The sequence below is a fragment of the Psammomys obesus genome, unplaced genomic scaffold (assembly GCF_907164565.1).
Source record: "Psammomys obesus unplaced genomic scaffold, mPsaObe1.curated_primary_1811, whole genome shotgun sequence".
Classification (NCBI taxonomy): Eukaryota; Metazoa; Chordata; class Mammalia; order Rodentia; family Muridae; genus Psammomys; species Psammomys obesus.
The window spans coordinates 17,618,325-17,632,876 of NW_026585895.1; the positions used below are offsets into that span (position 1 = coordinate 17,618,325).

Sequence of the window (14,552 nt, forward strand, 5' to 3'; positions counted from 1 at the left end):
TATATATATATATATATATATATATATATATATATATATATATATATTTTAATTCTTAGTATGTATCTAGTGGTTAAATTAATGAGTCATGGTTCTATCAGATAACGAGTCATTTCCAGATTCATTTATTTTATACAATGATCACTTTCTCTTTTCAGCCCATTTCTCCTTTTCTTTAGAACTTAAAATTATATTCCCTCAGGACCAATTAGCCTACAAAGTCAATGCTTATTTGTTTAGAAAGTATTGTAAGATGTTGTACAGGAGCAGAGTGAGCTAGCTGCATTGCTGCACGCTTTCATCATGACGGCTGAATTAAATAGAAGCCTGGCAATGTGTGAGTCAGGTAGTCCTAGCACGCCTTCCTACGACTCAGCTCACAATGACTGCTGAATACCCAGTGTTGGTTTCGTGACTAGTCTTTAGGTAATCTTACCTCAGTGAAATATCGTGTAAGTTCATGTGTAAAAAATGGCATCACAAGAGCCCAGTGTAGTAGTCCATATCTTTAATCTCCATATTTAGGAGGCTAAAATAGGAGGATGAGAGTTTAAGACAAGACTGGTTTACATAAAGAGCTTTATGTAACACTAGGATACATGGCAAAAACAAAATACTTATATCAAAATCTCAATGGAAATGTAAATAAATAAACAAATAAAAAGGAAAGAAACTTTCATCATGACTTCAGTATCTTTATGTTGTTAGAGCCATCCTCACTGAAGCATGGGATTTTCTTTAAAAGCTATTTATTAAAAAGTCTCACTTGTGTTTCCTCTCCAAACTAAGTAAGATGAGTTCCCATCCTGCTTGCATCCTACAAGTTAAACAAGGAGCTGGTGTGTAAGCCAGCAGATTATTCTCCTTTGAAATTAAATGATAGTTTATTAATACTGGTGCTTACCCCTGAATGACTAATATAAGATGTATGGAATTCAGTTATTGCTTTCTATGCAAAGCCATACATGAGTTATTCGAGAACCACAGTTCACAAATGCAGGAGCTAAAGCAGTTAGATAATTTAATTGTATAGGAAGGAGTAGATCAATACCCAGATATAAGAATATGCAAAAAAAACCTCTTAATTCCATTATTGCTAGAAAAGTTTCATAACAACCAAATTAATGTTGAATTGAACCGAATGGGGATTTGAGCCCCTGTTTAAAAGAATGTTATTACATTCATGTATGGAGATGTCATAGTGAAACTTCTTATTTTATAAAATTAATAAACACTGACAAAAAAGCTTTAGCATTTGGAGTGATGAGATAAGCTTCTTTAGTTCTTTATGTAATTTAAAAAAAATCAAGCCATCTTCCAATCATAGCAGGAAATCTTAATACTTAATGATGAGTAGAGCAGGAAATCCTTTACCATGAAGAATGTGCACGAAGGATACCAGGCAAGGTGATGGGTGAAAAATATGAGTTGGTGTGATTATTAAATTCTCAACATTTGGAAATTTCCAAGTCCTATAGATACTGATCTGTAGGTGAACAAGAAGAAAGTTTTGTAAAAGTAAATTGTCTTCATTTGCAGTATTACATAATTGATTCTTTTGCTTCACGGTTTAGAGTTCCTTTCTTCTCTGCCTTCTCTCTTTTTTCTCCTCTCTCCTCCCTTTTTTTCTCAACTTTACTTTCTCTCTGGCAAACTTCCTATAATCTGCAGCCTTGAACACAAATTTCTTATAACGATCATAGCCCGAATGCATGTCTCCAGACCCCCAGCTGTAACTGGTACTTAGTAAATGGTACTGTGTTACCGCATTCTCTATCTTAAAACACAGTTCACATATCCCCATCAACATTAGCTGCCCACTGTTTTCTGTGTCCTTCTTCATGTTTAAGTATTCTTGGACCAGTTACTACAAACACATTTACTCTATCAACACATTGGTCACTGAGTAATCACAACAGTATTTTAAAACATCAGTGAATGGCTTCATCAAATGCTATCTTTATAGAAAAGCCTCTCCTAGACACAGCTTTTCTTGTTGTTCTAATATATTTCCATTGGCAGTTATAACTTTCTATTTCTTTGAAGGAGAGGGTGAAGAATTTAGTTTAAATGAGAAAAAAATCAGTTTATCTCAAGGTTTCAGAAGTTGTGGTCCATAGTAACTAACCTATGTTGTCTGCTTTTGTGGTAAAGCAGGCCATTATGACAATAAGCAGAGCCAGACAAACTGCTTATCTCATGGTGGCCAAAAGGGAGAAAAAGAGAAGTATAAATGTACAAAGGGACCAAGGACAAAATGGGCCCTTCAGGGGAACATCCTCGGTGACTTACATTATTGCCCCAACCATGCCCAGTCCTCATAGTTCTCTGTTGCCTCTCATGATCTCATTAAGATTGGCTTTGCCTCTTTAGGTGTAGAAATTTTAGTATGTTTATTCTATATTGTATGTCTAATATCCACTTATAAATGAGTATATATCATGTGTGTCTTTCTGCTTCTGGGATACCTCACTCAGGATGATCTTTTCTAGTTCCCACCGTTTGCCTGAAAATTTCATGATTTCCTTGTTTCTAATTGCTGAGTAATTTTTCCACTGAAAAAAGCTAAGCAAGAAGGAGAACCCTGGGTAAGATGATCAATCCTCACTCAGAAAAGCAAACGGGATAGACACTGGAAGAGGGAGAAAACAGAGGACAGGGTAGGAGTCTATCACAGAGGGACTCTGAAAGGTTTTATCTAGCAGGGTATCAAAGCAGATGCTGAGGCTCATAGTCAAACTTTGGGCAGAGTGCAGAGAATCTTATGAAAGAATGGAAAGATAGAAAGACATGGAGGGCACAGGAGCTCCACAAGGAGAGCAACAGACCCAAAAAATGTGGGCCCAGTGGTCTTTTCTGAGACTGATACTCCAACCAAGGACCATTCATGGAGACAACCTAGAACCCCTGCACAGATATAGCCCATAGGAGCTCAGTACCCAAGTGGGTACCCTAGTAAGGGGAACAAGGACTGTCTCTGACATGAACTCAGTGGCTGGTTCTTTGATCACCTTCCCCTGAGGGGGGAGCAGCCTTGCCAGGCCACAGAGGAAAACAGTGCAGCCAGTCCTGATGAGACCTGATAGGCTAGGGTCAGATAGAAGGGGAGGAGGACCTCCCTATCAGTGGACTTGGAGAGGTGCATAGGAGGAGATGAGGGTGGGAGGGTGTGATTGGAAGGAAATGAGAGAGTGGGCTGGGATACAAAGTGAATAAACTGTAATTAATATAAAAAATAAAAAAAACGTTAAAAAAAAGAATGGCTTCACAATGCATTAATCCACTCGTGAGTGTAGAACCATTTTGAATCAACCAATAATATCCTAAAACAACTAACTACCTCTGGCTCTGATCATTGAAGAAAAAGCCTTCAACATTATAGCTTTCATGGAAACAATGAAAACCCAAGCCAGTTACTATCTGAAATAACTACTTGTGGATTGTTTCCCACATACACCAATATTTGTGCATACCAGATAAAGGAAACTCTCCAACACTAGTGATTTTATCATCTTTATCTTCATAATCATTCACTGGCCCATAAGATGTTTTAAGTAGATGTCTTATGAATAATACATGAGAATATAAAAAAGGATGAATGCTCATTACCAGGGATCAGGATTAAATGTATACATGTCTATATTCATGAACTTACTTGCTATATGATTCTTACAGTTTATGTTATGTAATGCTATATTGTTTAAATTCTCCCTAACAGAATATTTTTATTACTTGGAGGGATCCAAAGATGCTCTCCTTTGTGGCTTCAGCACAGATTCGGGGTATGTAACATTTGCTTTACTTTCACTTTAAATGTTGCAAGAGAAAAATTTCATGCTCAATTAGCTTGCTGAAGACAGAATCTACATTAATTTTCATAAATTTCATGGCTTTGACTTTGCTCATTTTATTTAACAATGAACACAGACTTTAAAATGTTTATAGCTTAAGAATACTCTGGATAGCCAGACAGACCATGAGGTAAGGCTTAAATCAAAACAAAATACCAGTCAGAGGAATCTTACCATATATAAGAATTTCTTCTGACGCTCATTAACCGTTGGTTGGCTAGTTTAAGGCCTTTCTTCTTGGAAAGACGAATAACAAAAATCAATATCTCTTTCCACCTCAAAATTCTCCATTGCCTAACACACATGACTCGTATGAAACTGAGTGCCACACTGCACAAATCCTGTGGACTAGGGCAAAGGTATTTTGAGAACCTTCTGTTTACACAAAAACCAGTTTGCTATTTCTTCATGCACTCACCACATTCAGTTTTCAGGGGAGTTTTGTTTCTGCTCTCCCTCCCATCAAGACATCTCCTCATCAGGCTCTGGGAACTCTGCCAATCTCAGAATCAAGTATTACCCGTCCTAAAAACCCATCAGACAGTTTTAGGGAGTAAATAGTTTTAAAGCCACAAATCTTTATGAACATTTACAAATGATCCATCGTGGCTGTTCTTGGTTTTAATTCACTCCAAGAATAACTCCAAGAGAAGCCATGTTGCCGGAGGCCTTTATATCAAACCCTATTGATTTGAGATGATGAACAAAATGTTGCCTATGCAAGCTGCCATTTACTAAATGGTTCTATGGGCAGGGAGTGGGTTAATTGTGTTATTTGACATCAAAATCAATCTTAAGTTTTTGAGGCAAGTCATTTCGCTATTTCCAAGGGGGAAGAAATTGTACCTTTGAGAATTTAAGTAATTCAGCAAAATAGTCAACTAGTTAATGGTAGAATAGGATTTAATGCCCGTTCTTTCTAATCCCAGATTACATGCTCTTAGTTTTTATACAATACTGATATGAAAACAAGCCTTGCACTTCAGCGCTATGCTGGCATGCTCCTTACTACATGCTGAAGATATTCTGACCTATACTTCTCTTGTTCATCTGCAGTCAGTGTCCAGAGGGATACGTATGTGTGAAGGCTGGCCGAAACCCTGATTATGGCTACACAAGCTTTGACACTTTCAGCTGGGCCTTCTTGGCCTTGTTTCGACTAATGACTCAGGACTACTGGGAGAACCTTTACCAACAGGTAAGCACCAACAGAGCACACGTCTCTGGAGGCCATTGGTGTCCAGTGTACATTGTTGCTGACCTTCCGAGCTATTGTAGTTTTCACTTTGTTTCCGTGAAGAGTCTCCTAGTCTGTGCATTATTAATATAAGAGATGATTTATTTTGCTAATATTAAAACAAATAGTTAAGGCACAAATAATTTTCTTCCGAGCAATGTTCATTTTCAGGTCTTCCATCTTCCTTACTGTCTCTTCCCATGGAGTCCAACATAAAGAGCACAGAACGTTGCAGTTTTCTCAAGCTGCCTTTGCACACTCACCACCTTCTAAACACAACTGGCCTGTCTGTGCCAGTTATACTCTCCAGCACTGTGCTCACCAGACTTTAGTTTTGAACCCTTACTAACAATTAAAGGCTCCGTTCTTCTCCAAATGTTCCTCTCCCTTGTCAATACATCCTCAAATACTTCATGACCCTTTAAATATTTTTTAGGTTATGACCTCAAACTGCCATACTGTGACTGTTCGTTCGCATGGTCATCCACTCTAGCATGGATGCAAGGCTGTTCCCAATATGGGTTCTATGTGTTTACTACATATTCTTAGCACCCAATCCCTGAAAGGAATTAGTTGAAATAGTATTATATTATTCCACATAATGGTGAAGTTCTTTTCTCTGAATTGCTACAGATCCTTCTTTTGGCCTCTTTCATATTTATTTTTGTGAATATTATTAATGGTTATAAATATATACATATCCTTTGTAGGAAATTAAGGTAATAGAAATAATTTGGTTTAGAAATGGGTTTTTGGAATGCCATGCTGCTGGGCTCACGTGGTCATCTTGCTTCCCTTGATACCTTCCAGTGTATCCATGCATACAGTCATGAATGACCGTAGCAGTTCCCAGACTTATAAATATAGAAAGAGGTCATTTTAACTCAAAATTAGAGACATATAAATAAAAACGCTGAGATAATTTTGCACAGGAAGTCTAAAGATAGGCATATTGTAAGTTGATATGGAAACTAGGCTTTCTCACACAATAGGAGTAACCTTTGTAGAAAGTTAATGAAAGTCAAAACAAATGTTTCCATTGACCTGATAATTCCACTCTTAGGAATTTATTCAAGAGAAAAACAATCGTGACAATAGAATGATAGAACAGGGAATTGAGTAGTTAAACATTAGAGATTTCAGATGTAGACACTTTTTGTTAACATCTCTGCACTATTTTCAATTAATCTAAAAGTGCATTTCATGCCAAATCATAAACTGCATGTAAAAATTATTAATGGTTATGGTAGATAAAGATAAGTGTCTATGAGGTCAATAAATAAATTCCTTCAAAAGGACAATCTATCTACATCAAAATTTTAAACTATAACTTACACTTTTAAAAGAAAAAAAATAAGGTTTTAACAATAAAGGGGGCTTGTTTCAAGAGTTAGAAGACAGCATGTGAGCTATAGCAGTGATTTTAATAATGTGGAAAGTGAAGGACTGTTACTGTATTTAATATTATTGAAGAATCAGTCTTTAGTGCCAGTCTATTACACTGTTATATCTTTTATGCAAAAAAAATTGTTTGATACTGATTTTCTTCAAAGTTATTATTTTATTTATATTTCTGTAACATCAAATTATACAAAAATATTTCATTTACCTGTTCTTTTTATACCAGCCACAATGAAAAACTGAGAAAAATCTTGTATTATTAAAATAACAATTTCTCTTTTTTTTTTTTCCCTAGACTCTGCGCGCTGCTGGCAAAACCTACATGATTTTCTTCGTCGTGGTGATTTTTCTGGGCTCCTTTTACCTAATAAACTTGATCTTGGCCGTGGTAGCCATGGCGTACGAGGAACAGAACCAGGCCAACATCGAAGAAGCTAAACAGAAAGAGTTAGAATTTCAGCAGATGTTAGACCGGCTCAAAAAAGAGCAGGAAGAAGCGGAGGTAGTGTTTGTTATTACACATAGGAAAGCAAAGAGGGAAAGGGGTCCTCTCCATGTAGGTTCTCCTGTTCTCTGTATACTACACATGATCTCCGCCAAAAGGCCAAGAAGCAATTTCTGTTTTCTACATTAATCACATCCTTGAGTTTCTAATGTGCTTGAAAGAATGAGCTCTAAACTGAGCTAGAATTGGCGCCTCACATAACAATCTCCCAGCTTCATAATAGATGTTTGAGATGCTGAATTAAGTCTATCACCCAATACACTCTGGCATGACAGTGTAAAAGAATATAAAAATTGTGTGTACATTTTCAGCTATTATAGCTTTTTTGGCAACTTCATACACCGTACATTCTGATTGTTGCCACCCTAACCCTCTCTTACTGCCCTCCCCATCCCTATCACCCTATAATCCCTCCCTTTACAAATCCATTTCCCACAGCCATCTTTTTTTTTTTTTTTCTCCTCTCCCACTGAGTTTAACTAGGGCCATTGTGTCCATAGATTTGCTACTAGTCACTTGAGCCTGGTCAACTCATAAGTGTGTAAAAGGCTGAAGAAAATGTCTGCTCTTTCCACAGAATCCATCAGTAGCTTATAATTCAAAAGGGAGGATGGGGCCGAATGAGCCTTAGATGAATGAATGCTGACAGGCCCCGTCTTGTGCAAGCCCTTTGCTGGCAACCTCTGCTGCTATGATATCATGATTGCATTGGTTGTGTCATTCTTACAGCACACAATTTCACAGTTCTTATTCCTGGCTTCTGGGCTCTTACATTTCTCCTGTCCCTGCTTCAGTATTGTTTCTAGAGCCTTGGAGAGAGTGATGTGAATGTCTTCCTGAGGTCTGAGCACTCAGCTGTCTCTCTCAATGTCTTGAGCAGACATACATCTCTCATTCACCACCTTTTACTGCCAAGAGCCATTTCTCTGCTTAACACACAGCTATTTGGGTGGCAGACTGTCACCATGTCAGTTTAACTAGTTAGAATTAGTAAGTTCCCAGGTAGGGCTTAAGACCTCCTCCTTGGGTTTTTAACTTAGTTGATAGTACCAGGCATGGATTCCATCTTATGAAGTGGCCCCATAATCATAAGAAAATTTAACTACAATGTTAAAGTTCGTCTACAAGGTAGAGAGAAAAATGATCGTTAACTTTTGTGAATGTTATAACCTTCAAATTAAGGCAGCCACCTAGAGACTACACTGATGAGTAGCACACAGGTGCTTGACAACCTTTGCAAAGACATACTTCCAGAGAAAAGGCAGGGAAGACCTTTACAAACACAGATAATCTCAAAAGAGCGGCAAAAGGTTTACAACTTGTTATGTGATTTCAATAGCTAATCTCTTGAATAATTCTTAAACTAGCGCAAGGCAAGTATCCGTGATGTGGAGAAACACTGTTGCATAAATGTGTAGCAGAGCATTTTAATTATTTTAAAATTCAGATGTATGTTGCATTTTCAAGTAGTCCAAAAACATGTACTAGGATTCTGATAGTTTTGTGTTTTGACATTTTAGCCATCTCTAAAATTATGCATTTTCAGAAAATTCTGTCTTTAAGCTAAAACAATCGTGGGTTAAATGATAGGATACAATTCCAATATAAATATTACACAAATACACAATTGAGCTGGAGAAATATGTACCACAGCTCCTGTCTGGGGATAAGATTGGAAGTACATTTCTATTTTTCTTTTACGTCTTATTTGTCAATCTTTTCTTTTTTTCTAGGTTTCTTAAACAATTTGCCTTTAGTCTAGAGAATTTCACACACATAAACAGTGAAATAAGGTCATTCCCACTTGTTTCATTCTCCCCTGCTATAACTCTCCTAGACTACCCTTTCATTTCCATGTCTTTTTTTGTTAATAATCAACTAAGTCCAATTAGTGCTGCTCATAGGTGCATGTCCGTGGGACCATCCTCTGGACCATGGGAAAACTGTCAGCAGCCACACAGACAAAGAACAATGATTCTTCCTTCCCCAGCTGCCATCACCTGCCAGTAGCTCCTCAGTAAGGGACAGGCCCAGCGATTACCTTCCCCATCTCTGTATGAATCTTGTTTGGCTTAATCTTGTACAGGTCTTGTGCCGGTAACTTCAGTTGGTGTGAGTTCTTGAGTGTGTAGCCACATCCTGCCCAGATGTCAGCATTTCATAGCTGTGATCTCCATTGTCTGGCTCTTACATTATTTTTACCTCCTCTTCTTTGATGTTCCCTGAGCCCAGTTGTGTGTGGGAGGGGGTTGATAGATGTTCCATTTAGGGCTGAGCACTCAGTTTCTTATTCTCACCACCTAACCCAATTTTGCATGTCCGCATTCTCTTTGCAGAAAAATAAGCTCTCATGACCAAGGCTGAGGATAGCCCAAGTCCATGGGGTATAAACATAAATATTTGGAAGGCAACTTTACAGCATGCTATTTAACAAAATAACCAGGGAAGTCATAAACCCTAGGGTAGAACCTAGTGCTGTTATTTGATTTTTAAAGAACTTTTTTTTCCAGTGAGGCAATACACAGACCTTTTATGATAAGTACAGCTAAAATTTTGAGATTTCAGCAATATCTTAAGATAATCACTGACCTTACAATTTTTCTTGACATGTTAGTAAACTTATTTTCATTTTCTGATATACCACTCTCATTACACTTATTCGACTGGTTACACTGAGTTGCTTGCCTTTAATGCAAACATATTGTCTTACCACACAGTTTATGTGAGTAAAACTTTAACACATAATACTTTCATTTGCTTATCTCTGTAGAAGTTTACAACATGTAAGAATTGAATTGCGCTATTGCTAATTGTCTGGAAAGCACAGGAACCTACCACAGAGGGCCTCTGAAAGGCTCTACCCTGCAGGGTATCAGTGCAGATGCTGAGACTTATAGCCAAACTTTGGGCGGAGTTCAGGGAATCTAATGAAAGAAAGGGGAGATAGTAAGACCTGGAGAGGACCGGAGCTCCACAAGGAGAGCAACAGATCCAAAAGATCTGGGCACAGGGGTCTTTTCTGAGACTGATACTCCAACCAAGGACTATGCATGGAGATAACCTAAGACCCCTGCACAGATGTAGCCCATGGCAGTTCAGTGTCCAAGTGGGTTCCATAGTAACAGGGACAGGAACTGATTGCCCTACTTTTGATCACCTCCCCCTGAGGGGGGAGAAGCCTTACCAGGCCACAGCAGAAGACAATGCATCCACTCCTGATGAGAACTGGTAGACTAGGATCAGAGGCAAGGGGAGGAGGACCTCCTCATCAGTGGACTTGGGGAGGGACATGGGTGGAGAAGAGGGAGGGAGGGTAGAATTGGGAGGGGAGAAAGGAGGGAGCTACAGGGCAGATACAAAGTGAATAAACTGTAATTAAATAAAATAAAAATGAAAAAAAAAAGAATTGAGTTGCAAAGGTGCTGATACTTTACTGTAATGTGCTGGAGGAAGGCAATAGGCCTTGCACGCTTGCTGGGCATAATGCAACCAAACACACATCACTTCTTGTACATGTAACTACATGCACAGGGTGGTTACCTTGGAGCTTGTCTTTTCACTATTTGGAAATTACTTAAATGTTGGGATTGCCTTGGTCCAACAGGCTATCGCTGCTGCAGCGGCTGAGTACACAAGCATTGGGAGGAGCAGGATTATGGGTCTCTCAGAGAGTTCTTCGGAAACCTCCAGGCTGAGCTCAAAGAGTGCCAAGGAGAGAAGAAACCGCAGAAAGAAAAAGAACCAGAAGAAGATTTCCAGTGGAGAGGAAAAGGGCGATGATGAGAAACTGTCCAAGTCAGAATCAGAGGAAAGCATCCGAAGGAAAAGCTTCCTTCTCGGCGTGGAAGGACACCACCGCACCCGGGAGAAGAGGCTGTCCACCCCCAACCAGGTACTGTGAACCCCACCAGGCCGGGTTCCATGGCCAAAGGCAGCATAAGGTTGAACTCTAGGTGAGAAGTCGGACAATGACATGTTTTGCCTAAAATACTACCCTCTGCTGGGCATTTATGGAAAGAAAAAAAAGCATATGTTTTTGTTTTGTTTTGTTTTTCACTTAAGTTGCCATTTTCAGACAAAAGCTTTTTTCAGAATTGTCATATCTTCTCTAAGAAACAATTTTTTTTCTAATAAAATGTTTCTGAAAACTGCTGTGGGGTTCACTCCAGAGATTAATTTTCATAGTTATATTCAGCCAATCTTTTTAATTTCGTATTCATGATAAGAAGAGCAGGATGAGGAGGAGAGGAGGAAAGGAAGGAAGGAAGGAAGGAAGGAAGGAAGGAAGGAAGGAAGGAAGGAAGGAAGGAAGGAAGGGGAAGGAAGACTTACAGAAAGGGAGGGATGTAGGGAGAAAGGGAGGTGAAGGGAGAGAAGGAGGGATGCCAGTAGGCAAGGAGGTAGGGAGGTAAGCAGACAGGCTGTGATCTTAGACTGATGTCTCTGCTTCCTTCAGACCTGTAGAGCAGCATGTACCACAGCACCAGGCAACCAAGTTGGAATTCCACCCATGCCTTTGACACCCCCACCTCAAGCACAGAAACTTCTGCTGGGTTAATAAATGAATTCCTCTCCTATGGATTTTCCCTCTCCCTGTCTTATGTTTCCACAATCAGGCCTTCCTGTAAACCCACGAGATGAGCCATGGCTCCAGAGCTGATAAACATTTACACATTACACAACCCCACCCCACCCCAACTATTGTCCAGACAGAAATGTGCATACAGGTCCCTCTGCTGAATAAATACTGAAGATCAAGAATCATATCTTATGCAGACCACAGTTTGGCTGTGGCTTGACTTTCTCAGCTGCGTCTACCTTCCTGGACTCTGTTTTTCTAACTGGAATGCTTACTATCCTGGGCAAACTCTCACTCCTTCCTCTAGTGCAATGCTGCAATTTGTTTTCCTTTTCTGTCTTTTCTTTTTCCAAAGCCTGGCCTCAAACTCTAAATAGCCAACTTCTGCTCTTCCTCCTTCTACCTCTCCAGGGCTCGACTTATTGGTCACCATGCGCTGCTTATACAGTTCTGGAATTCGAACTAAGGACCTTATGTATACTAGGCAATTACACTACTAACTTAGCTATGTCCCCAATCCAGTCTACTTCATCCGGATAATTTTCTTCATTAATTTCTTCACTCACAACAGCACCCTCTTTCCCCCTGTTTACCCCCCTCCCTTAATCCTACAGGCATCCCTGTGTCCACCCTCCTAGCATGGTCCTCCATGCATTGCCCAGGATTGCTGCCACCATCTTTGCCATAGCTTGAATGCATATGACACTAACCCAAGGAAAGACAAGAGGGTTATTCTAAGACAAAGTTCCTGTCATTTTCATTTTCCTTTGTTCCCAGTGCCTGCCTGCCACTCTATATAGCAAACACTTAACTTTATTGACTTTAATTCTTCTAAATAATCTGCCCTAGGTTTTCATTTATGAAAAGTTTATCCCAGATAGGAGTCCTGTGAAGGTTACAGTTTTCCCTCGTTTCCTTGGGAGCAAGACATCCATCCCACCCTACCACCCACCACCCACCCCTGAAGTTGTATTAGTCCCTGTCTCTTACTTTCACTTGATTTCAGAGCCTTTAAAGCACATCCAACTGCCCTCCAGTCTATAAACTGGTCAGTTCCCAGAACTCACCATGGAAGGAAACAACTGATATCCAGGCACATGCCTAACCTCAAGTCTCCCACCCAATTTAAATAAAAAAAAATTAAAGTTTCAATTTTTATGGAAATTGAAAATTGAAAAGGCTAAATGAGTTTTAGTATTAGGACTTGGCAGGTCCTTTTCCTGGTTTTGGGAATGGATTCTTCAAGTTAATGCAACCTTTATTTGTTAGAATTGGTCTTTTGTAAAAGTACGTGTTGCTTTTATTCACCTGATGTAATTATCACCTCAATGCTTACTGCAAATCCAGTCCTAGTCCTGGAAGATTCTAGCCTCCATACAATCTGATCTAGACCTAGAACACCTTCAGCATCTGAAAGTTACTGCTGAATAAGCTCACCCCTTATTGTACTTTCTAAACTCTTGCTGGCTGGCTCAACTCAGCTGTTGTGGCTCAAATGCAGCTCCAAGCTGATTGATTCAAACTGGCTTCTCTTAACTTCTGACTGAATTGCTCTTCCTGGCCTCAGACTAACTTTGGCAATTGGTTCTAATCTTCTGGCTCCTTCTCTAGCTAGTCTGTGTTCTCCTGTGTCTAGCTTGTTCTCACTTCAGCCTGTTTCTTCAGCCTTCTCTCGTCCTCTGCCCTGCTCTCTTCAGTCTCCTCTTTTTCCTGCTTTCTACTACAAACTAACTTTACCTTCACTGTTTGGGATTAAATGTGTGTGTTAAGGCCATGTCTGCATTCCAGCCAGATCACACAGACCCACAAGTATGTGATCAGAGCAGCTATGTTCCTGGATTAAATTTTTTCTACACTCTTTTTTTTGAATTGCTTTTCTTTTAAATATGTTTCTCTTCTAAGAAAACACAGGATCACTGGTCTCAGGCTAAAAATTTAGTGGTAATTTCGTGAAACCTGCTTACTTGTAGGAGCTCCGGCAGACATTGTCTGTCTTCTGTTTTGTCCGCAGTCACCGCTCAGCATTCGAGGCTCCTTGTTTTCTGCTAGACGCAGCAGCAGAACTAGTCTCTTCAGTTTTAAGGGACGAGGAAGAGATCTGGGATCTGAGACCGAATTCGCTGATGACGAGCACAGCATTTTTGGAGACAACGAGAGCAGAAGGGGTTCACTCTTTGTGCCCCACAGACCCCGGGAGCGTCGCAGCAGTAACATCAGCCAGGCCAGTAGGTCCCCCCCGGTGCTGCCGGTGAACGGGAAGAGGCACAGTGCGGTGGACTGCAATGGCGTCGTGTCACTTGTTGATGGACCCTCGGCCCTTATGCTCCCCAATGGACAGCTTCTTCCAGAGGTGATAATAGATAAGGCAACTTCCGACGACAGTGTAAGGATGTTTTCCATAGCTCAGGCATGGCTGAGCTCTTATTCATGCATAAGTCGGTCTCTCTGCTGGGGGGCCTGCTCTCTGGCCTGTGAATGGCTCTGCATTTGGTGATGCCTTCTCTCTGAAAACACAGATTTAATCCATATCTCAAGCCTCATGTTAGGTGTTGTAAGGGCCCTTAGCTACAGCACCCAAGCCAGGCTGCTCAGAAAAACAACCACTGTAACTCTGGCGCCAATAGTTCTGGCAGCCTCTTCTGGCATCAGTGGGTACTGCACACACACAGGCCTAAGACGCACAACTACACGTAATTAAAAAGTTAAAAATAAATCTTAAATGAACAAAGACATTTTATATCTCGTGTTAGTAAAATGAAATATTTATATTTAGGTTATGATTACAAGTTTTCTAAAAATCGTCACTTTAGAAAACATTTACAAAAGATGCCTACAGTATACTTAATAGACTGACTTTTTTAGTAGAAAGACTGCATTTCTGTAAAGAAACCTGGATCCCTTGTCATCTACTTTTGCTTATTTCAAGCTACCTAATATATGCTTACTGAAAGAGACTCTTACTTGGTTTGTTAATAACAA

At 39.8% G+C, this 14,552-nt stretch overlaps 1 protein-coding gene across 1 annotated transcript in view; it reads left to right on the forward strand.

The window, feature by feature from the left end:
* Scn9a (sodium voltage-gated channel alpha subunit 9) overlaps positions 1–14,552 on the forward strand; it is a 163,576-nt gene that overhangs the window by 90,228 nt on the left and 58,796 nt on the right. The window contains exons 8-12 of the mRNA XM_055600182.1: positions 3,719–3,782; positions 4,908–5,049; positions 6,785–6,991; positions 10,599–10,886; positions 13,585–13,956. Of these exons, the coding sequence (XP_055456157.1) occupies positions 3,719–3,782; positions 4,908–5,049; positions 6,785–6,991; positions 10,599–10,886; positions 13,585–13,956 (1,073 nt within the window). The remainder of the gene's footprint in view (positions 1–3,718; positions 3,783–4,907; positions 5,050–6,784; positions 6,992–10,598; positions 10,887–13,584; positions 13,957–14,552) is intronic.